The 22,609-nt window shown below is 41.0% G+C and overlaps 1 protein-coding gene across 1 annotated transcript in view; it reads right to left on the bottom strand.

Annotated features, from left to right (window-relative positions):
- PLXNC1 (plexin C1) overlaps nucleotides 1–22,609 on the bottom strand; it is a 226,955-nt gene that overhangs the window by 192,101 nt on the left and 12,245 nt on the right. The window contains exon 2 of the mRNA XM_069095172.1: nucleotides 15,186–15,326. Coding sequence (XP_068951273.1) covers nucleotides 15,186–15,326 — 141 coding nt within the window. The remainder of the gene's footprint in view (nucleotides 1–15,185; nucleotides 15,327–22,609) is intronic.

Raw genomic sequence — 22,609 nt, 5'->3', positions numbered from 1 at the left:
GGTATAAGAAATGAGGAGCAGATGGACTTCATAATAATAATAAGAGCAGATCCCAGAGAACATTGTACACAATCACAGACACGACGTATGTGTGACAACTAACCTTGATAGACTGGGCTCCTCTCAGCAATGCAAGGCTATAAGACAACTCCAGAAGACTCATGATGGAACTAGTGTCTGAATGCAGACTGAAGCCAACTACCTGCTCTCTTTCTTTCTCTTGTTTTGTTTCCTCTTTCCCATTGCTCATTTCATCGGTTATAATCCTCCTTTATAACCTGATGTTTGATGTGAAGGTACTCGAAGACCCTATATCTGATTGCATGCTGCCATGGAGCGGGGCAGGAAAGAAAGGGAGGGGTAGGAAACTGGAAACTCCTGGGGCTGTGGGACTGAATGTTGTAAACTAAAAGTAGGTAAATTAATTAATAAAACAATGTTTATTTCTTTCCCTTCTCCCAACTTACTGCATACAGCATGTACAGAAGACATCTTTGTGCTTCTCTCTTCTCTCCTAACAAACCATAAACTCACAGGATGATATTTGTAAAGTACATAGGAGGTGCTCAAAAAAGGCTTGTTTCCTTCTGTTCCTTGTACAACATTGTATCCAACAGAGGGCATAGCACAGTGTCTTTTATACTGTAGCCTCTGAATTTGTCAAATGGGAGATCACCCTATCTCCATTTCCAGAGAGCTTAGATTCTCATTGTTTTCAGAACTAATAAATGAATTAATGAATGAACATTTATTAAGCACCTAAAATGTGCTAAGCATTGGGGATACAGAGAAAAAAAATAAAACATGGGCAGCTGGTGGCACAGTGAGTAGAGCACCGGCCCTGGAGTCAGGAGGACCTAAGTTCAAATATGGCCTCAGACACTTAATACAAAAACTAGCCATGTGGCCTTGGGCAAGTCACTTAACCCCAATTACCCTCCAAAAAAGCAAAAAAAAAGAAAACATTTTTTGCTCTGAAGCAGCTTATTCTCCACTGGGGAGGGGCAAACAGGATGCCCAGAAATAAACAGATCAACAATCAATCAATCAATACATCTGATTTAGAGGGACCTGAAATCCCACTAGAAGGAAATGTTTCCCTTGCAATATTGTAATTCTGTTCACAGTCAACATCAAGTTATGCTGACTTTCTTTCCCCCAAGAAAGATTCATAGACTTGGAACCTTCCCACAAAAGAACTCCCAGCTCTCCTGATTGCCAAACTCAAAATGGAGGGAGAGATAAAGATTAAGGCAAACAATGTCTGGGAAAATTCCCTCCTCCAGTCGGGATTAGCCAGGTGGAAGCTCTGAAATGAACTCAGTTCCTGATGGTAGAAGAGGTAGAAACAGACGAAGAGAAGTCTGAATGTCGAACCACAGCCAACAGGTCAACACCCATCCTTCTATGGGCAGGGTCTTGGGTTTGATCCTGAACCACTTCACTTCCTCTCTGACAGAACCTCAAGACTCATTCCAACCTAAACCAAGCTGGGCCACCTCCACATACAGAGTGCCAACTCCAAGCTTTTCTTGATGGGCTCAGATTTAGAATTATAAGGCCCTCAGAGACCCATCTAGCCCATCCCTTTCTTTTACAAATGAGGAAACTTCCCCAGAGGGAGAAGTGATTTTAGAAGAACCTTGGCACCACCCTGGGCCTCAGTTGCCACAGCTGTAAAATAAGGGGGTTGAACCATATGCCATCTAAAATCCCTTTTGGTTCTAAATCAGGGGTTTTTAGCCTGGTATAAGAGAGAGGTCTATATGGTAAGAGCTAGTAATTGATGCTATTTGAAAATTTGCTCCTTGGTGCAGGGCCATTAACCTTGACCTTCTTACTGGCTTATACAGAGGTCCTTGGATAGATTTTAGGGGATCATGAACTTGGATGGAGGGGGGGAGAGGGGAAGAAATTACATCTTTATTTTCAATAATGGCTAACTTAGTACTTCCTTCAGTTATGATAAACAGCTAAACAAACATTATTCTGAGATTTCATCAGATTGCCAAAGGATCCCATGACACACACAAAAAAAGGTTTAGAATTCTTTCCCTAGAATACTATGGTCTCTTTCAACCCTATGCCTAAGGAAAACAAGTCCTAGACAGGTTTAACAATTTTCCCAAGAGAGAGCATAGCATAATTTACAGAATGTTGGGCTTGAATTCAGGATGATGGGGGTTCAAATCTTACCCTAGATACTCATTAGATGTTTGATTCTGGGCAAGACACTAAGCATCCCTGGGACTCAGTTTCGTCATCTGTAAAATGAGCAGATTGGACCTGATGACCACTAAGCTCCAACTCACTACAAGTCAATGGTCCTATGACCACACAAATATTAAGGAATAGAACCAATAAGGAAATTGAGGGGATTAGGACAGCAGTGGTGAATTTTGGGAATGGTATAAACCACACTGAATCTATCTTATGACTCAATTCTTGAGATAGCTTGGTTGTGGGTCTAGTCCAATTTCTGTCCTATAAGAAAACTTTATTTGATTAGGAGAACTGAAGAAAACTTTATTGCACTGTCTGAATCTAGCCTTAAATGGTTGGAAAGCTGGACCACCACTACCTGCTGGTTAGAGATCCCGAACTAAGAACCTAGGATATGCTGACAAGAAACTTAATCAGACCCAATGATTGATGCAAGAAGTTTTCTCATACTTGTACATCTCAAGAAACACACATGTCTTATCTGTCAGGGAAATGTACCTGTTCACTCTCCCCCTCCCAATTTAGAAAGTCCCTAATCTTTCCTCCAATTAGTAATCAGATTACCTAATGTGGTATTGTTTCCTTTTTATTAATTGATCCTACTTGATTGTTTTTAATGTTCAAAAGTCTATCTCCCCAGGTCCAGGCCTGAGCTGGGAAGATCTGGTCTTGCTTTGCTATGTAACCAGCTTGCATTGCTTAATAAATTGAATGGGCATTGCCTTAGACAAACTGAAACCTGGGAAAGACCTTAATTTAGAAAGCCCATGGGGCATCGAGGTGGCTCAGATACTTAGTGCCACACCCAGAAACAACTGGCCGTGTAACCTAGAGCAAGTTACTTAACCCCAATTACTTAGGGGAGGCCAGGTGGCTCAGTGAGTAACAGCACCAGCCCCAGTGTCGGGATAACCTGGGGATCAAATCCAGGCTCAGATACTTAGTGCCACACCCAGAAACAACTGGCCGTGTAACCTTGAGCAAGTTACTTAACCCCAATTCTTACAAAGAAAAAAGAGGTAGAAAGCCCAAGGTCACCCACTGCATCCTGAGCGATCATCTGTCATCTTAACTGTCACCACTGGACTTCGATGACTCTGGAAGACAGAGTGAGGCTGATGGCTCTGACAGCTCTGCCTCACTTAAATCCAATTCACTTGCAAGTCAAGACATCACCCTCACAATGTCATTGGTCCTCTTTGAGAATGAAGGATAAACAACAACAAAATCTATGTGCTCAGATTAAACTTTTGTTCTCCATCATTTCATCTTTTACCCACCCCACCTAGAGCTGAATCCAAGTTCTCTTGGAATCAAAATCTAGCTGGGAGGGGCAGCTAGGTGGTGCAGTGAACAGAGCACCAGCCCTGGAGTCACGAGGACCTGAGTTCAAATATGACCTCAGACACTTAACTCTTACTAGCCATGTAACCTTGAGCAATTCACTTAACCCCAATTGCCCTGCCTTTCCCCCTCCAAATAAAAAAGTAAAAAAAAAATCTAGCTGTGAAGGGAGATTTTTTCCTAAATATTTCCATTCTCACTGCCACACAGTTCCCTCTGGCATGATCTCAAATCTCTCATATTGGCCTAAGAATACCAAGACAGGCTGCATGCAAAGAAACCACCTTTGGGGGGGGGGGGCAAAACCAAGATGGCAGCAAAAAAACAGGAAAACTCTGTGAGCTCCCCCATAACCACCTCAAATGCCTATAAAATATGACTCTAAATAAATTTCAGAGCTACAGAACCCACAAAGTGAGAGAAACAGATCTCCCACTGAAGGCAGCCCAGCAGGCCTACAGGGAGGGTCCATCTCAGCACACTGGGCACTTAGCCTGGTCCCGCATGAACTCGCAGTTTTAGCTTCCAAGAAAAATATGAACTGGTTATAGGCCATGGAGGAGCTCAAGAAGGATTTTGAAAATCGAGTAAGAGAAGGAAAGGAGAAATTGGGAAGAGAAATGAGAATGATGCAAGAAAATCATGAAAAGAGAGTCAACCTGACAAGAAAATAACACCTTAAAAAACAGACTAATTCAATAGCAAAACAGGCCCAAAAAGCTAATAAGAAGAAGAATGCCTTAAAAAGCCAAATTTGCCAGATGGAGAAGGAATTTCAAAAGCTCACTGAAGAGAATTAATTCCTACCCAATTAGACTGGGGCAAATGGAAGCTAATGATTTTATGAGAAATCAAGATACTATTAAACAGAACCAAACAGATGAAAAAACAGAAGGCAATGTGAAATATCTCACTGGGAAAACCACAGACCTGGAAAATATATCCAGGAGAGATCATTTAAAAATTATTGGGCTACCTGAAAGCCATGATCAAAAAAAGAACCTAGAAATCATCCTTCAAGAAATTCTCAAGGAAAATTGCCCTGATGTTTTTGAACCAGAGGACGAAATAGAAATTGAAAGAATTCACTGATCACCTCTTGAAAAAGATCCCAAAAAGAAAACTCCTAGGAATATTATAGCCAGGTTCCAGAGTTCCCAGGTCAAGGAGAAAATATTACAAGCAGCCAAGAAGAAACAATTTGAATATTGCAGAAACACAATCAGGAACAATTTGAGTATTGCAGAAACACAATTAGGATAACACAAGATCTAGCAGTTTCTACATTAAAGGATCTTCTGAAGGGCTTGGAATACGATATTCTGCAGGTCAAAGGAGCTGGGATTAAAACCAAGAATCACCTACCCAGAAAACTGAGTATCATGTTTCAGGGGAAAATATGGTCATTCAGTGGAATAGAGGAATTTGAAGCATTCTTGATGAAAAAACCAGAGTTGAATAGAAAACTTGACATTCAAATACAAGAAGCAAGAGAAGCATGAGAAGGTAAACAGGGAAAAGATATCACAAGGAACTTATCAAAGTCGAACTGTTTACATTCCCACATGGAAAAACGATAATTGTAACTTATGAAACTTTTCTCAGTATGAGGATAGTTGAAGGGAATATAAATGTGTGTATATACATGTATACATGCATATATGTATGTATAAGAGGGTATATGGGTGCATGAATATGTATGTGATTATGTGTATATATGTGTACATGTATACATAGAGAGGGCACAGGATCAATTGAATAGGAAGGGATGATATCTAAAAAATAAAATTAAGAGTTGAGAGAGGAATATAATGAGAAGAGACAGGGAGAGACAGAATAGGGTAAATTATCTCATATAAAAGAGGCAAGGGAAAACTGGTACAATGGAGGGGAAGAACAGGAAGGCAAAAGGGAAGGAGTCAATCTTACTCTCACTGTATTTGTCTTAAGAGTCACAAAAGAGCAGAGACCTGAACTCAGATCTCTAGACTCCCAAGTCTAGTTTTCTTTCCTATTCACAAAGCTGCCCCTATTTATCAATGTATTAGCTTATGGGAAATGGTCAGGGAGAAATAACTTCAAGCTATTTAAATCAGTGTTTTGGTCAAAGTGGCTAGACCAGAGACTGTAGACTTAAGTCCCGGAAAGCACCTCTGAGGCCATCTAATCCAACTCCATTTTACAGATGAGGAAACTGAGGCCCAGAGAGGTTAAGTGAGTCATGGAAAATCACACACTCAGTAAGCAATTACTGAGTTGGAATTTGAACCCAGGGCCTTTGGAACTCTTTCTACTGTCCCACAGGAATCTAGGACCCTACAATCACACAGGTAGTAAAACCCCAGAACCGAGACTTGAACCCAGGTCATCTGTCTTTAAGTCCTGCTTGTGCACAGAAATAAAACAAATTTTCCTCTTAGAGATTTCAGTTCCAATGACCTCTCCTGCTACTTAGCTGAGCAACCATCAGCCAATCCCTTTTACTTCCTGAGTCTTAGTTTCCATTATTATTTTTAATGGGGGGATGGAGATAGATGATGTCTTCCTGGATCTAGATCCTAGGACCCCAGAAAGACTCAGATCAAAGGCAGATTGATTATAGAGTTCACTAATAAGGCTTCTCCAAACTCACCTAACTTCTTCTCTGCCATACTAATAAGGTCAAGGTTAATGGGTCTGTACCAGAAAAGCAAATTTCCAAACATAAGCATCAATTATCAGCTCTTACTATTTAGAAAAAAATCTAGGCCCATGCTTCTTTCAGCCCCAGAAAGTGAATCACTTTTCAGAATTCAGCAGGATCAGCTCAGAGGCCTCTCTGTCCCACAAGATGGATTTTACTGGTTAGTGAAGAATCTGGTGGGTTTTCTCCCAAACACAGTTCGAAACCTGACTTGTAGCCCATGCAATGGGAATTCCTAAGAGCTGAATACAGTTTGGCCCCTCTTTTCTGCTGATCTCAGTGGAGACACTGACAATTGAAAAATTATAGTGTGCATTCGTGTACAAAAAGGAAGTCTAAGGGGAAATAACTGTAAGGGAGAGGCAGCCAGAGGATGGGAGAATGACTGAGTGGTACATTATCAACAGAACCTGAGTTTTTATCCTAGTTCTGACAATGAAGAGGTGTGAATGTCAGACTCACTTGTCTCATCTCCTAATCTCCCTTTGTGAGAATTCATGATAATGGTTACTTTAGAAGATTAGACCCATAACAACTATTCTAGGGGACAGTAGCTGCTGGGGGACAAGAACTAGCTAACCTTGTCTTTTTCTATGGCACAGATTCTCAATTTTTTTTGTCCCCCCCTAATTTTTATTAATGCTTCCTATATTCTTTATTGAGTATGAAAGGAAATAAATTCTAGAATTTACTATATATATGTACATAAGAAATTAAATAAAGAAAATGATTAATTTCAAGAAGATAATGGAGATCTTTACCCAGTATCCCCCATGACAAGCCTCTCGCATCCCAGCTTGGGACTCTCCATTAAGGTAGGTAGCTTAGTGAAAAGAGCATAAGATCTGATTTCAAATCCAGCCTCACACACTTTACTAACTGGGTAACCCTGGGCAAGTCACTTAACTTCTGTCAGCAAACTCAAAATTCTGGAAATTTTAGAAGTCAAAATTTTGTAAAAGTGAATGCTAAAAATTGTCTATACATATAATTGGAAAAAACAACATACTATTAAAAATAAATGCTAGCTATTATAATTATTATTACCTAACTTCTTTTTGCTTTGGTTTCCTCATCTGTAAAATGGGGATATAATAATAGCTCTACCTACCAGGGTTGTTAGAAGGACAGAAAGCGATAATAATGGTAATGTGTTTAGCACAGTGCCTGACACACAGTGAGTGCTTTATCAATCTTAGTTGTTCAGCAACTGTTTTACTTCTGTCTTTGTTTCCCTAGTGCATAGCACAGTGCCCTGAACATTGTAAGGACTTCCTATATTTGGCTAATTGATGGAACCACCGCTAGGAAAGTGACTGCCTTAGCCTAGATGACCCCTAAGGTTTCTTCCACCTCTAAAGCTGTGGTAGCCTCCAGAATCCTCCCACCCACAGAGTGACAGATAATAAAGGCAGGAACTTGGCAAAGAGAAAACTCTTAAGTCTCTGACTAGGTCTCCTTTCTTTCTCTGATCCAGGTTTCAAAAATAATACTGTTGGACATCGTTACCTTTCCTACCCACTTACAAATGAAAGTCATCTGATATCTCAGGTAATACTCAAAAACTGAATCCTTTTTTAAGTGGTACTAAATTCTATTAAAACTCCATCATGTTTTGTATTTAAAGGACAGTCAGAGTTTGGGGCTGGTAGAAAAGGGTGAAAACTCCCTCCAAAGAAGCAGAGACTCCCATATATATGGCCAAGTGTAGCCAGCTTTTGATCATTTGGGAAACAATTACCAACCTATGGATAATCCCAAATTTTCTTCTCTATCATTATTCCTGGGCCTTAAGGTTCATTTTTACTTCCAGTGATACAAGTTAGACAGTCAGAGGAGAGGAAGAAGGCAGCCAGGAAGCTAAGCTCCTCTGACCCTTTAAGGGTACGTACATATATTAGCTCATTTCAACCAAACAACCCTAAAAAGCAGGCACTTTGGGTATGATTAGACCCATTTTACAGATGAGGACACTGACGCTCAGAAATGCTAAGTGACCTCATCCACGATTATATAGTTATTCCTTGCTAACAGTTTTAGTAAAAGAAGGCTTTTCTGATCCCCCTTATTGCTGGTGTCTTCCCTCTGAGATTTCTTCCAAGTTTTCTTTTGTCTATCTTATTTTCACATAGTTGTTTAAGTGCTGTCTTCCTTCACTGGAATTTTATCTCCTTAAGATCAGGGACCATGTTTTTATCATTCTTTGTATCATCAGTGCCTGGCATGTAATAAATCCTTAATAAAATGCTTGTTGATTGACTGAGAATTGAAAGGAAGTTTGAAAATAATGGACAAGGGGATCACTAAATTAATTACAGATTCACACAATTTTAGATTTCAAAGAATACCGAAAGGACAGCTACCTTAACCATCATCCAAAGAGTTAGGGCCACTGGCACATAGCCAATAAGTGGTCATCTAGAATCTAAACTCACTCCCATTCCACTTTCAGTCAGTTCCGAGACATTCTTGGGTTCTAGAGGTCAAATGCAGGAATTGCCTCATCAGTCAGCATTGCAAAAGACTTGAAAAAACAACTTCTCACAAATCCCACTCCCCCAAACCTCAGAAGTTACTTCTCCATACACAGAGGGTTCCTTAAAATCTTGGAGGCTATTAGATAAAACCCCTTTCCTGAGGCATTATCCTCCTAGAAACGAATCGGTAACCTAAGAAGAGGGAGTTGTTGCTATCTGTCTTTCATTCTCAAAGAGGACAATGGTATCAGGAAGGTGATGCCATGACTTGCAAGTCACCAGCCTCATTATCTCCTCCAGAGCCATCTGGTTCCACTGTCAGACATTCAGGAGGATGACTAGAGATGGCCCTCCAGGAAGAGGGACAGGGGTACTGGGGAGAAGGGAGAACCTTGGTTTGGAATTACCAGCTTATCTTATTGGCTATGCTTCTAGATTACAGAGGTTCTAAACCTGGGGTCTGGGTGATTTTGTATTTTCATAGATTTTGATAACTGCATTTCAATATAACTAGTTTCCTTTGTAATCCTGTGTATTTTATTTTTTAAATAAGTTTATTATTTATTTCCAGCATTCATTTTTTAAAATTTTGAGTTCCTAATTGTTCCCTCCCTCCAATCTCTCCCCCACTCATGGAGAAGGCAAGCAATATGATATCAATTATACATATGAAATCATGTAAAACATTTTCAGGTAATCCTTTGTATTTTAAAAACGTATTCTGAGAAAGGGTTCAAAGGCTTCGCCAGACTGCCAAAGAGATCCATGACACAAAGCAAGTCAAGGCAAACATTTATAACCTGCTCTGGGCTTGGAGTCTGGAAGACTTATCTTTGTGAGTTCAAGTCTTCTTAGACACTCATTAGCTGTGTGACCCTGGGCAAATCACTTAATCCTGTTTTCCTTGGGAGGAAATGGCAAACCACTCCAGTATCTTTGCTGAGAAATGGGGTCATGAAGAGTTGGGCACAAGTGAAAAACTGAACAAAATGGGCTTAAAATTTAGGGAGACAAGTATAAGTAAAAATAAAGACAGTTCCTGCCCTCAAGGACCTTGTAGTCTAATAGGAGAAGATGACACGTAAAAGGAATCTGAAAAGCAGGAATTGGAGGTCTGGGAATGGGGAAGGAGACTAACCAAAAAAGATTAACACTTCCTGTTCTACAGAAATTTCTATCACTGCAAAGGCTTGTGGACAGACTAACCCAAAGACATCACTGGGACATAAGTTCTCAAGGGAAAACTATGCCTCTAGGCAGGACACTGGGAAGCGCCTGTTCTTCCTTAAGCAGTCCTCCCTACAATTCTCCAGTCTCTGTGCCCCACTAACCATAACTTCATCAATCTTCTAACTTGGTACCACACCCCCCCCATTCATCTTTCCACTCTGGACCACTCCCAGTTCATGCTGTGTCTCCTCTGCCCAGCTGTGAAACTATAAATCGGTCAGTTGTATCCCCCTTGGTAGGAGAGCTTGGCTATGAGACTGGCAGTGTACGTCTGTGTCCACGGTCCAATTCTCCCTCGTTGTACACAAGCAATAAACATGCCTCGGTTAAGCCAGGAAAAGACCCAGGACCAGATTACAGCTTCAACACCGATAACCTGTCCCTAACAGGAAATCCTCAATGATAGGCCCCAAAGTGACCTCTGGTAGCATCCAATGACAGGAAGAAGGGGTCTCATGCAGTATCCCAGGCCAGTGCCTAAGCCTCATCTCTCTCCCTCCCCAAGAAAACTGAGTCAGAGCTCTCTGTATTACAACACTTTACTGTATTTTAGGTGGTGCATTTGTTAACTTCAAATTCAATCTTTAACAAGTGGATTGGCTTGGGGAAACTGTCAAAATGTTCTCTGTTGGATTGTTCCTCTAAAGCCCAGTAGGATTTATTTCAGAGTGCGTGTAGGCAGTTAGGTAGCTGAGTGGATTTGGGGCCCAATTCAGAGTGAAGAAGACTCCAAGTGTCTGCTTCACATAACTCCCTAGCTATGTGACCCTGGGCAAGTGACTTCACCTCCCTCCAGCCTCAGTTTTATCACCGGCAAAATGAGGAAAATAATAATGCCTACCTCCCAGGGTTGTTGTGAGGACAAAATGAAGCAATATTTTTAAAGCATTTTGAAAGCCTTAAAAAGCTTGATATCAATACTAGTTGTTGTTATCATTATGATCTAATACAAACTCCTCATTTTAGGTCCAACAGCTGGTAACTGGAAGGGACAGGATTTGAAATCAGGTCTTCTGACCCCATAGGGCAGCTGGGTGGTGCAATGGATACAGGAATGGAACCTCGAGTCAGGCAGACTCATCTTCCTGAGTTCAGATCTGGCCTCAGACACTTACTAGCTGTGTGGCCCTGGCAAGTCACTTAACTGTCTGCCTCAGTTTCTTCATCAGTAAAAATGAGCTGAAGGAGAAAATGGCAAGCCACTCCAGTATCTTTGCTCCTCCCCTCAAACCACCCCCCCCCCCAAACCCAAATGGGCTCATGAAGAGTCAATAACGGCTGAAAACAACTGAACAACAGCTTCTGACTCGGAATCCAGCATTCTTTTCCTATACTTTTCTACAGCGTATACACTATATTTTAACTTTTTCTATAACTATACTTTCAGGATCGCTAATTTTAAAAATCAGTCTGGGGACCTCCTCCACCAATGCTGTTTGTAAGCCTTCTACAACTTGTTAGACAGTACTGAGAGTTGTTGTGGTCAAAAGAAAAATATCTATCAATCGATGTCCAATTCAGTCATGAGCCTCTCACGACTCAGCCAGGCTTGTTTCTTTCAGGTGACAGATGCAAGCTGTCATGTGGTCTGCTTTCGAAGCCTTTCTAATTTGGCAGGACTTGGAAGAACCTGTGGTCTAAGTGGAGAGCCTGAGGGTACTAGAGTGCCAACTATATCATGAGGCATCAGAAATGAACTTTGGTAATGGATTTCTGACTTTGAAATGAGAATTTTAGGGAGAGTGTCACCAAAAGACCAGATCATAAGTGCTCAAAATTGAAAATGTAGTTGTTGAGGAAGACTAGAGATAGTTTAAAAAGATTTCCTTTGCCCCAGTTCAAGGATCAAATTTGGCTACAAACTGGTGTCATCTCTTTATCATGGAGAATTTAGGATGAGGATGGCAAGAATGTTAATAACTGAAATTTACATAGAATTTCTACAAAGCACTCATACATCCATGAATCCACTGAACCTCACAAGAACACTGCTATTATTGGCCCTATTTGATAGATGTTTAAATAAATTCGGAGAGGTTAAGTCACTTAGCCATGGTCACACAGCTAATAAGTACAAGTCAAGATTTGAACTCAGCTCCATTATTTACAACCCTTTGGGGATGAATCTAGCACCACAGAAACGACAAGCTGTATACTGCTAAAACCCTTCTCTGATGCCTCATCATGGTATGGTGGTGACCCTGGGGTTTTGAGCACCAACTCTGGCAGGTATGAAAAGGTTATAAAGAGATTTCATGCTAAATTAAGCAGCAATAAACACTTGTTGCTAGGTACAATTCTCCATGTTATTAGATTATTCCTTTAAAAGCCCTATTAGGCTAGAAAGAGCCAGTGATAGACAGTGTAGCTAGACCATGCAGGCAAAGTCTGAGGACCAGCCTGGCTAGGTATAGAAAGCTTATCAGCAAGTAGACCAAAAGCTAATGAGGGTTGGGTCACAGTCACTCTAGGAGGCCAGGTATGGAAGTGCTGAAATTGGCCTTGGGGGAAGGAAGAACCACAGATCAGAGGGTCATTAATTGGAACAGTTAGGGCTCTCAGAGGGCATCGGGTATAGTGGGAAGTGTGCTAGATACAGATTCAGAAGCTCTGGGTTTGAATTTGACTCTGCCACATATTAGCTGTGTGCCATTAGGTAAGTCACTTGACCTCTCTGAGTGTCAGTTCCTCATCTGCAAAAAGAGGAGACTGGATTGGCAGATGTCTTGTAACCCCTATGAATCTATAAAGCCCCACATTTTTACAGAAGGAGGAAAGGGAGGCTCAGAGAGGTTATGTGACTTGCTTAAAGTCACAGCTCCCAAATTTGCAGAGCCAGGACTTGAATCCTGAGCTTCTGACTCTGCATCTGTATATAAGATACAAATTCCACCCATTTTAATGAGTCTTCCTCAAAACAAACAAAAGATAACTCAACAAATATTGGTTGAGAACTTCATAGGACTTTCTTAGCCACTAAGAGACTGTTGTTGTTTGTCCATTTTCGAAGAGGGCCACTGAGAGATATAAAGATGAATACAGCACCATTTCCATCATAGCTTTTACCATGTAGTCCAGAGAGATGATTGCTTTTGTCTTCTGTGCCAGTGTAGGGCAATATGAGTCTAAAATGAGTGGCCCAGCCAGGAGTAGAATTGCAGGGCAGGAGTGACCACCTAAGGCTAGCGTGAGAAGGTGGGACCGATTGGAGCTGAACAGGTGGGGAAGGGCAGGGGAGGTCTTATTTACTGCTAAAAGAGAAGAAGAAGGCAGCTCAGGCTTTGAGCAAACATATACATAAAAGAATGAAAAAGGCTTCTCTACTGAGGAAACAGGAAGAAACCAGTCTGTTTGGAGCAGGGGTTGACATAGCAGGATATAAAAATCATAGAGTTTTTGATTTGGAAGGGTATATTAGAGATAAATTCCTAGTTTAGACATCATCTAAGGTAGCTTCCTCACCTAGATAAGGAGGCAATCTCAGAGAAGTAAAATTACTCCCCTAAGATCAATGAATTAGGACTTATAAAAAAAAACCTTCTATGATAAAATGAGTTAATGTGTTTTGCAAGCATTATGGCAACTACATGAGTGCTAGCAATGTACTGGAAACTGTCCTAGGTGCTGAACATAGAGAGAAAACGAGTCTCTGCCCTAAGGGAGATTATAGTCTATAGAAGCAGTAGTTCAGTTTTGAAGATTGATATTCAAAACACTGAATTAAATTCAATCCAACAAACATAGATTAAGCCTCAGTATTCAAGATACTGTGTTAGAGACTAGGGATTCTGCATCTATAGCTCTATCTGTCCCATAGGGTCTTTCTTGACCTCCTTACTGTGCCATGATAGATCATTCCTGTCTCTAAACTCATATAATACTTACAGTCATTATATACCCCCCATCAAGTACCTTCTATAGGTCAGGGAGGCTAAGAGAAGGTAAAACATAGATGGTCTCTGCCTTTAACAAGCTTAGAATCTAATGCCAGGAAGAAATGAGATGTGACAACAGCCAAAGCAGAATTCCAAACTAAGAGTTACAAGTTTACAGGAAAATTAACAGCCTGCACTAAGAAACTTTAGGAGTACTGGGCTTAGAAGGCAAAATCCTGGCTTGCATTCCTAGCTCCTTATGTTGCTATGACTCAGAGAGAGCAGTTATTTGGTGTTTACTGATGATGCCCAATCTGAATTCTGATTATGGAAACAATGATGACTACATAATTATGGGCTAGTCAACTCTCAAACTTTTGTCAGAAGTAACATTACTTGTTTTACATATATGTATATTTAAATTTTTTGTCAGAATCTCTGATTTCACCATTCTAGGGAGCTTCTCCATAGGTCCTGCCTCCACCCATAAACATGGGCCACTCATCAGGTATTTACACTCTGAAAGAGTTGCCTTGGACACCAAGAGACCAAGCAACTTTGCCCACTGTCATACAGTTGGCACATGTGAAAGTCAGGACTTAAACCTAAGTCTCCCTGACTCTGAGGGTGGCCCTCTGTCTATCACACCACGTGTGGGCACCGTTGGTCCCTTTCTGTACATTAAATCCATCAAAGTTGACATTATTCAGGGTTTTTGAGACTCTGAGATCCATAAGAGCTCTCTGATGTGTTTTAGGAAAAGGGGCTGTGAAATCCAACCTCCATGGGGAGAGAGTGGGTGGAAGAGAGGGATCACCTGATTCTTCTTCTGTTAAAGCCCTATAATCCATCATCCCTATGAGGGAAAGATAATTCAGGTACATAATACATCTCCATTATCCACAAGATGAAAGGGAAAGGTTAAAAGACTTAGAAAATTGTGAGTCAGTGACAGAGTTGGGACTAGTCCCCCATTTACCTCACACAGGGATTGTGTGAGTAATGAAGTGAAAATATCTTAGAACTCCTCAGGGGAAAAGGCCTTGCCTTATTGAATACTTATTGAAGTTGGCACATGGAGGGTTTTTGAACTTCTTTTCCACTATTCTCGAAGGCGTTCTGTGTACTCTAGGAAAACAATTGGTTTATTTTCTGAAAAGCAGTGATAATAATACTATTTCCATCCCCCCACACTCTTCCCCCCCAAAAAAACACATGTGACAGTTAAATTAAGAGACAACATGCTTCCTTTGATCTTCCCCTTGCATCCAACCTATCTACAAAATAAAATCCTGTTGCCCTTCATATTAAAAATAAACAAATAAAGAGGCCAAGGAATCACTGAGTACCAACCTTGAGTAACTGTCCATCTCCAGTTCCTAAGAACAGAACTGTCCTGTTCAGGACTACGGTAGCATAAACAGATGTCAAATCCGAATGAATTAATGTCGAAGACTCAATCGGTTGGACTGCATTTGGTTCTGTGTCCTTCCCCTAAACACAGAGACATATTCAAAACAAAACAAAAACAAAAAAACAGTAAATTTCTAAATGTTATGTTAATCAAACTTCCAAAATGCTACTCATCACTTCCCAGGAGGGCTCTCAATTCTTGGCAGCTTGCCCGTTTTCCAGAGAAGAATATGAAAATGGTCACTGCAGTCTACTCTTCACCTACAAAATCACCATACAGGCAAATCCTAAAGCAAACCATTTGTTTACTACTACATTAGCATGTATTGATTGCCAACAGTGGGAGAAGGGCCCAACCACTTAACGATCCAATGCTGGGATGGGAAGCCAAGTTCTACTTGACTGCCAGGAGAGAGAGAGGGGGGAGAACACACAGTGTTGAAAAGAGAGGGAAGAAATTGAGTCCTTTGCTATTGCCAGCAGCTCCAAACCTCTTCTTCTATTTCCCAATATTTGAGTTATGTGTTGGGGCTAGCTAGGTTAGGAACTCCCTGAGCCAGTAAAGGGATATTTCACAGGGTATGAGCCATTTTCTAATGTGGTAAAGGAAAGGAATGAATATCAATAACATGAGGTTCACAGAAGTATAGTTAAAGTAGAATAAAGGGAACTTTTTGTGGATGTCAAGCTAAGGAATAGATTGCTGGCAACCAGTTTATATGATCATAGAATTATCATCATCACTACTACTACCACTACCACCACCACTGCTAATATTTTCATTTCAGTAGTCCCAATCTGTGATTTCATCTGTATAGGGAATTCTCTGGTGGGAGACACTCTCACTACCAATGCAGATGAGTAGCAATTCTCTAATTTGTAGTCTTAGAGAATCTGGAGCTCTGAGATTGTGACCCACCCAGGGTCACACAGTCATCATGTATCAGACATGGGACTTGATCCCAAATCATCCTGACTCAAAGATCACATAATAAAAACAATAACAGCAACATATAAGAATAATAGCAAGATAGCAACCAGCCCCAGAACTATTTCTATATCCACTCTAGAAGACATAGTCATAATAATGATAAAAAAAATATTCATGATTATCTAGCTCATTCCCAATTAGTGTGAATGAAGAAGCCTGAAGTGGTGACATTATTCTAATTTGCATTGCATATTTTCATTGGGCAGGAACCAAGCACCATGTTTTGCATAATTATAACTTCAAATAGTGTGAATGTGAATACATGTGCCCACTTCAGGGGATTCATTATGTCCATTAATCGGAGAGCCCATACTAAGTGCTCTACCCAAATTTAGAGCTATCTCCACTCCAAATGTTCTCATAGACCATGTATGCCCAAACCTGCAGTAGTCTTCCCAGCACGAATTGGTCTGATCAGCCACAATTGGACCCTGTACCCTGACCTCAACATATTGACCCCAACAAAAGACAACAATCACCTAGATTAACTAATTTGATACTCTCAACAAGCCTTCAAGGGAGGTACTATTATTTTTCCCTTATTACAAAGGAGAAAACAATTCACATGGAGAGGAGGGAGCAGGGTCAGGATTTGAACCCAGGGCTCTAGACACCAAACCCAAATCTTTTTTTCTACAATACCACACTAATGGTGATGGGAGTTGTGAACCTGCAGACTGTACAATTTAGGAGGAAATGAAAAACATTATTACAAGTTAGTGGCATTTGGACACATTCAAGATAAATACACTAAATATAATATTCCAATGTGTTTGCTTATTTTTTTTCAGTCATTCTTTAAAGTTAGGATAGATACATTGTTTTTTAAAAGTCTGTAATATCACTTGCCAAAGTAATTAATTCCTGCCTTCAACTGCAGGAAACTGAGTTTATAGCACAGATCTCTGGGAGATTTGAGGCCAGAAAAATCTTATGAAGAGAGTAGACAGTCAACACAGTTGGAACCCTCACTTTCTCTTCCAAAATTCAGTTTCTAACTATACTAAGGGTTCCATGAGTAGGTTTTAAGCCAACAGATAGGCCAGGCAATGAACTATGGACCCTCTGACAGCCAACTGGTAAAACTCCCTTTGGGGGGGGGGGGGTGAGGTGGGGGATGGAGTTAAACCTTACTCACTATACTTTGTTGTTGCCAACGCTGTTTATGTCTTTCAATTTCTGTCTTATTAAATATTCATTATTTTTAAACCCACTAAGTTTCATTAACCTCTAAACTAAATGGATTCATGAACCAAATTGATTTTTTGAAGCCTTTAAAGTGTTGCCTATAATTCTTTGTTGAAGTTAGATTGGGGGGGGGGAGAAAGGTAGAGGGAGGAGAGGGAAAGGAAGAAGAGAAAGAAAAATGAAAGAAAGAATGAGAGAGAGAAGAGAGGAAGAGAGAAAAATAAAAAAGAATGAGGGAAGAGAGGGGGAGGGAAAGAAAAAGGAAGAAAAAGAAAAGAATGAGAAAGAGAGAGAAAAGGGCAAAGGGAAAAGAAAAGACGTGGGGAATGGAGGAGAGAGAGAGGCAGAAGTAAAGGAGAGAAAGGAGAGGAAAAAGAGGCAGAGAGAAAAAGAGGTAATCAAAGAGAGAAAGGAGGTGAGAGAAAGAGGGTAGAAGAAAGGCAGAGAGAGGAATAAAGGGCAAAGAGGAAGAGGAAGAAAGGATAGAGAGAAAAGGAAAGGAGGAGAAAGAGAGAAAGGTATGAGGGAAGGAAGATAGAGAAGAGGGCAGAGAAAAGGGATGAGAGAGGCAGAGAGAAAAGGAGAACAAAAGAGAGGAAAGGGTGTGCATGGGGGGGAAATGGGGAGAAAGAGAAACAGAGATAAAAAGAGAAAATGGGACGGGAGATGACAGGAAAGAGAAGATAGCGGAAGCTGGAGAAAGACGGGAAGAAGACTGGGAAAGGAGGAGATAAGATGGGGGAAAAGAAGATAAGGGAATAGGAGCTGGGGATTGAGTAAAAGGGACAATAAAATGGGGAGAGATAAAGAAGAGAAAGAAAAGGGAGTGAGGAGAAGCCACTGAGCAAAGAGCCTTCCAGTGAGCCATGGTTACTTTTTCAAGTTAAAAAAAAATCATAATCTAAAAGGTTGGCTCATTTGCATAATATATGCTATAGTGAACTCAGTTTAGGAAGACTTTCAGAAAACACATTAGAGACTTTTTTCCCTTTTAAAAGATACTTTCTGTGCAATTGGAGAAGATGAAGCGCTGTCCTATTATAACTGAAATGTTTTAAAAAAATCTCTGTAGGTCTGAGGTAAGGAACAAGAGATTCCTGTTGAGATAAGGCAGCCTCACGACTAGGAACGGTAAAAGAAAAGTCTTATGACCTTTACAATTTTAAAAAAATCACTTTAAAATAGATGGGGATTAGTCTATTTATGATCATTATGAACTCATGATCCTCAGACCATGGGTATTTTTTTTTTATTAAATTTGCAAGCACTCCCTAGAGTCAAACATGCAGAATTAGGCATGGTGTCAGGCACCAGCATTGAAAATTGCTAAAACCTCTGTCTTCTTAAAGGGCCTTTATATTCTTCTCCCCAGAGGCATAGGAGATAAAAAAAAAAAAGGGATGCTGAATGATCAATAGAGGTCTAAGAAATATGTCATTATAGGAGGATTTTATTGCCATGTGATAGGATGCATGTGAAAAACGTCTCCTAATAAGAGAGAACCCAGAGGCTAAAGGGGGAAAGAAGTCGGATCGAAATTCCCCTCTCACCCATCCTTATGGCCTCTTGCTTCAGTGTATTTCTCAATAATTGTAGTGTCTAAAATAAGCTTGGGATCAATCGCCTTGATAAGTACAGTATCCATTAACGCCAAGTTCATCTTTAGGGGAGTAACAATACAATAAGATCATTGGACCAGAGATTTAGACCTGCAAAGGACCTGAGAAGTCAAGGAGTCCAATCTTATTTAACAGATGAGAAAACTGAGAATTCTAGATATTGAGTGTCAGAGGCAATATATGAACCAGGTATTCCTGACTCCCAAGAACAGATGACTATTTCCTACACCATGTGGCCTAGGGGAGTCTACACCATGGTGTCAACCTCAAATTGAAACAGGGACCACTTAACCACACATAAGGATCCCTGTGGGTTATATACTGACTTAGAAAAACCACACATTTATCTATTTTTAAAAATTTATTAATACATCCATACATTAAAATCAGATCAGAACCACGTGGCTGGCGCCTCCCCAGCCCTTCATTTGACACCTCTGCTCTCCATTAGTTAAAGGCCAAGAGTCAAGAGCCATTCAAATCTCTCCTAGCACTAAAATGGATAATAAAGATCGGGCCTCCAGCAACACCCCAGCCCCAAATACAGAAGCAGTAGCTCCAAGCTGAGTCCGGCAATGTTTCTACCTTTGACCACCCCTTTCTCCATCTCCAAAGGGTTTCCAAAGGCACAGAAAGGAAAGCTCTGGGAGATCTTCCATCTCCTAGTGAAGCCAAAGTTAACAATTTCAATCCCACTGGTAATATTCATTGGTATGGAATATGAGGGGATACACACAATTCTCCCATTTTGTGCCTTTTCCTGTACAACTTGCCATTTTCACTCTGAAAGTGACTTTTCAGTTATAGTTACTTCAAGCCAGAACCTATAAAATACAGATTCATGCCTTTCCAATAATGGTGACACTGCCCTGGCAAAAAAAGAAAATGCTTAGAGAAAGAAGAGAGCAGAGTGAGGTTCAGGTCTGATTGAAGAACTGACCTGATAAGAATACAGGATCATAGGATTTTAGGGCTTTATCCTATATGAGTGTAAAGGATGGAGGTGAGAAACTGGCCAATGAAGGCCCAGTCCTGACAGTAAGCCCTTTGGTGAGGCTGCTCCCAGGACTGGACAATTCCCACCGAGGCCCAGACAAGTAAAATCTCCTTGTCCACCTTGTCAACTGACTAAGACTCAAACAGAAATTTTCTGATGTCAGATTCGATGGTCTTAGAGTCAAGAAGCTTAGTTAACTTTTTCCCCATGTACAGCCTTGGACAGGTCACTCAAATTCCATGAGTCTCAGTTTCCTCATCTGTAAAATGACAAGAATTTAGTCAAGATGACCTTTTAAGGTCCCTCCCAGATTCAGACTTCTGATACTATGATCATCCCAGTAAACCACATTATTTCGAGGAAAAAAAATACTTCATAATACAACAGACAGGATATCTGAATACTCAGTTAAGCCCCTCAAAAAAATTAAGATTCCTTTCTCTGTGTTTCCTTTCTGGGGGTTCAAAAGATGTTCAGAGAAACAGGGATCGTTTGACTCACACTCACACCCCACTCCTTCCCAACTTCTAATTTCACCGAATTATGGTAAGACTCTCTTCATTTGTCACTCATTCAATAAACGTTTATTAAGTACTGATTTACATACCTTATTAAGTAAAAGAAAGTTCCTGTCCTCTAGGAACTTACAATCTAACAAGGGAGACAACATGCAAACAACTATGTAAAAAATACACTATATACAAGATAAACTGGAAGGACATCAACTGCTGAGGGGGATCAGGGAAGGCTTCCTGTAGAAAGTGGGACTGTAGCTAAGATGGAAAGAAGTCCAAGTTCGGGAAACGGCTAATGGAAATGCACTGAGTCAGGAGATTGTGTGTTTCGTGGGAGAACAAGGAGACCAGTGTCAATGGATCAATTCATTAAGGACCTACTCTGTGACAGGCACAGTTTGAAGTGATGGGGATACAAAAAAAGGGGCAGAAGACAACTTTTGCCCTCAGGGAGCTTACAATCTAAAGATCAAAGATGACAAGGGGTTGGGGGAAAGGTGCAAGAAGAGAGGAAAGGTAGAGGTTGTCAAGTTAAAAAAGGGCTTCGAACACTACAACAGAGAATTTTATATTTGGTCCTGGAGGCGACAGGGAGTTGGGGGAGGGTGTGTATGCAGTGTGAGACTCATTAGTCTAGGGCTTTAAGATGGCAGGGAGACCACCTAGCAGCCTATGGCAATACTCCAGGCCTGAGGTGATGAGGGCCTTCACAAGGGGAATGGTGGGGCCAGGATAGAAGGGAAGGGGGTGTATATGAGATACATCCAAGATAAAATCAACATGACTTGGATATGGGAGATGGAGGGGGTAGTGAGAGGGAACACTCAAGGAAGATATGTCACCCAAATTTTGAGCCTGACGGACTAGGAGGATAGTAGCCCCCTTCACACTGGTAAGGAAGTTAGAAGAGGGGAGGGATTGCAAGGAGTGGGGAAGATAATGAGTCCAGTTCTGGACAGGTTAGATTTAGGGACCTTTAGTTCAGGATGTCTGATAGGCAGTTGTAGGTGGGAGATCGGCAGATATTGTTGAGTTGTTTTGGTCATGTCTGACCCTTCATGACCCCATTTGGCGTTTTCTTGGCAGAGATACTGGAGTGGTTTACCATTTCCTTCTCCACCTCATTTTACATATGAGGAAACTGAGGCAAACAGGGTTAAGTGACTTTCTCAGGATCATACAGCTAGTAAGTACCTGACTGACTCTAGACTCAGCGTTTCACCACCTAACAAGTCCTAAAAGTTTAGGACTAGATAAGTAAATTTGAGAATCTTGGGCATAGAGATGATAGTTGAAGCCTGAGAACTGATAAGATCGCCAGATGAAGTGGTATAGAGGGAAAAGAGAAGCAGCAGCTAGTCAGGAAATAGAGAGAAGAGGGGGAGATGAGAAAAGGAAAAAACTGCCACCATTGTTGGGCACTGGTTAAATTCCCTATTCTTTGGCTTATTCTGTGTGACTTTGGGCCAGTACTTACCCTTTCTACGTCTGGGGTCTTCATCTATATAGTGAAAGGGTTGGACTAGATGGTCTTCGAGGTTCCTTTCAGTTCTAGAACTTGGACCTATCCCTAACAGATCATCACCAGTTCAGCTTTCTGCAGCCCAACACTTACTCCAATGTGTTTATTAGTCAGCATCCTGATGGAAGAAGGCCTAGCACTGCCCTGCGTGGTACTGTCCATGGATGGACACGATGCCTCTCAACAGGAGAGAGCCCCTAAAGGTAGCCAACTATGAGAGACAGTCAATCAACAAACATTTATTAAGGACTCTGTACATGCCAGGCACCTAAGTCATGGAGATATAAAAAGCAGGGAATATTAGGCTCAGAACTTAGACAACCCTTAGGAGCCAGGCATGGTGGCTGAAAGCCTGAAGCCCATTCAGTGTGTGTAGGGGTTGGGGGAGGGGGCTGCAGCTTTCTAGCCAGAATTATTTTCTTTGCTTATTTCTGTGAAAAAAAAAAAGGCAGGTTACAGGGAGACCTGGAGACCTGCACAAAAGGAGATTTCACACCTGTGGAGCTGAGCAAAAAGGGCAAGAAGACCCCCT

The sequence above is a fragment of the Petaurus breviceps genome, unplaced genomic scaffold (assembly GCF_028583685.1).
Source record: "Petaurus breviceps papuanus isolate PSGF00001 unplaced genomic scaffold, PetGlider_PUasm1.0 225, whole genome shotgun sequence".
Classification (NCBI taxonomy): Eukaryota; Metazoa; Chordata; class Mammalia; order Diprotodontia; family Petauridae; genus Petaurus; species Petaurus breviceps.
The sequence above is the reverse complement of the archived record's forward strand: the minus strand, read 5'-3'. Positions and strand labels throughout refer to the sequence as shown.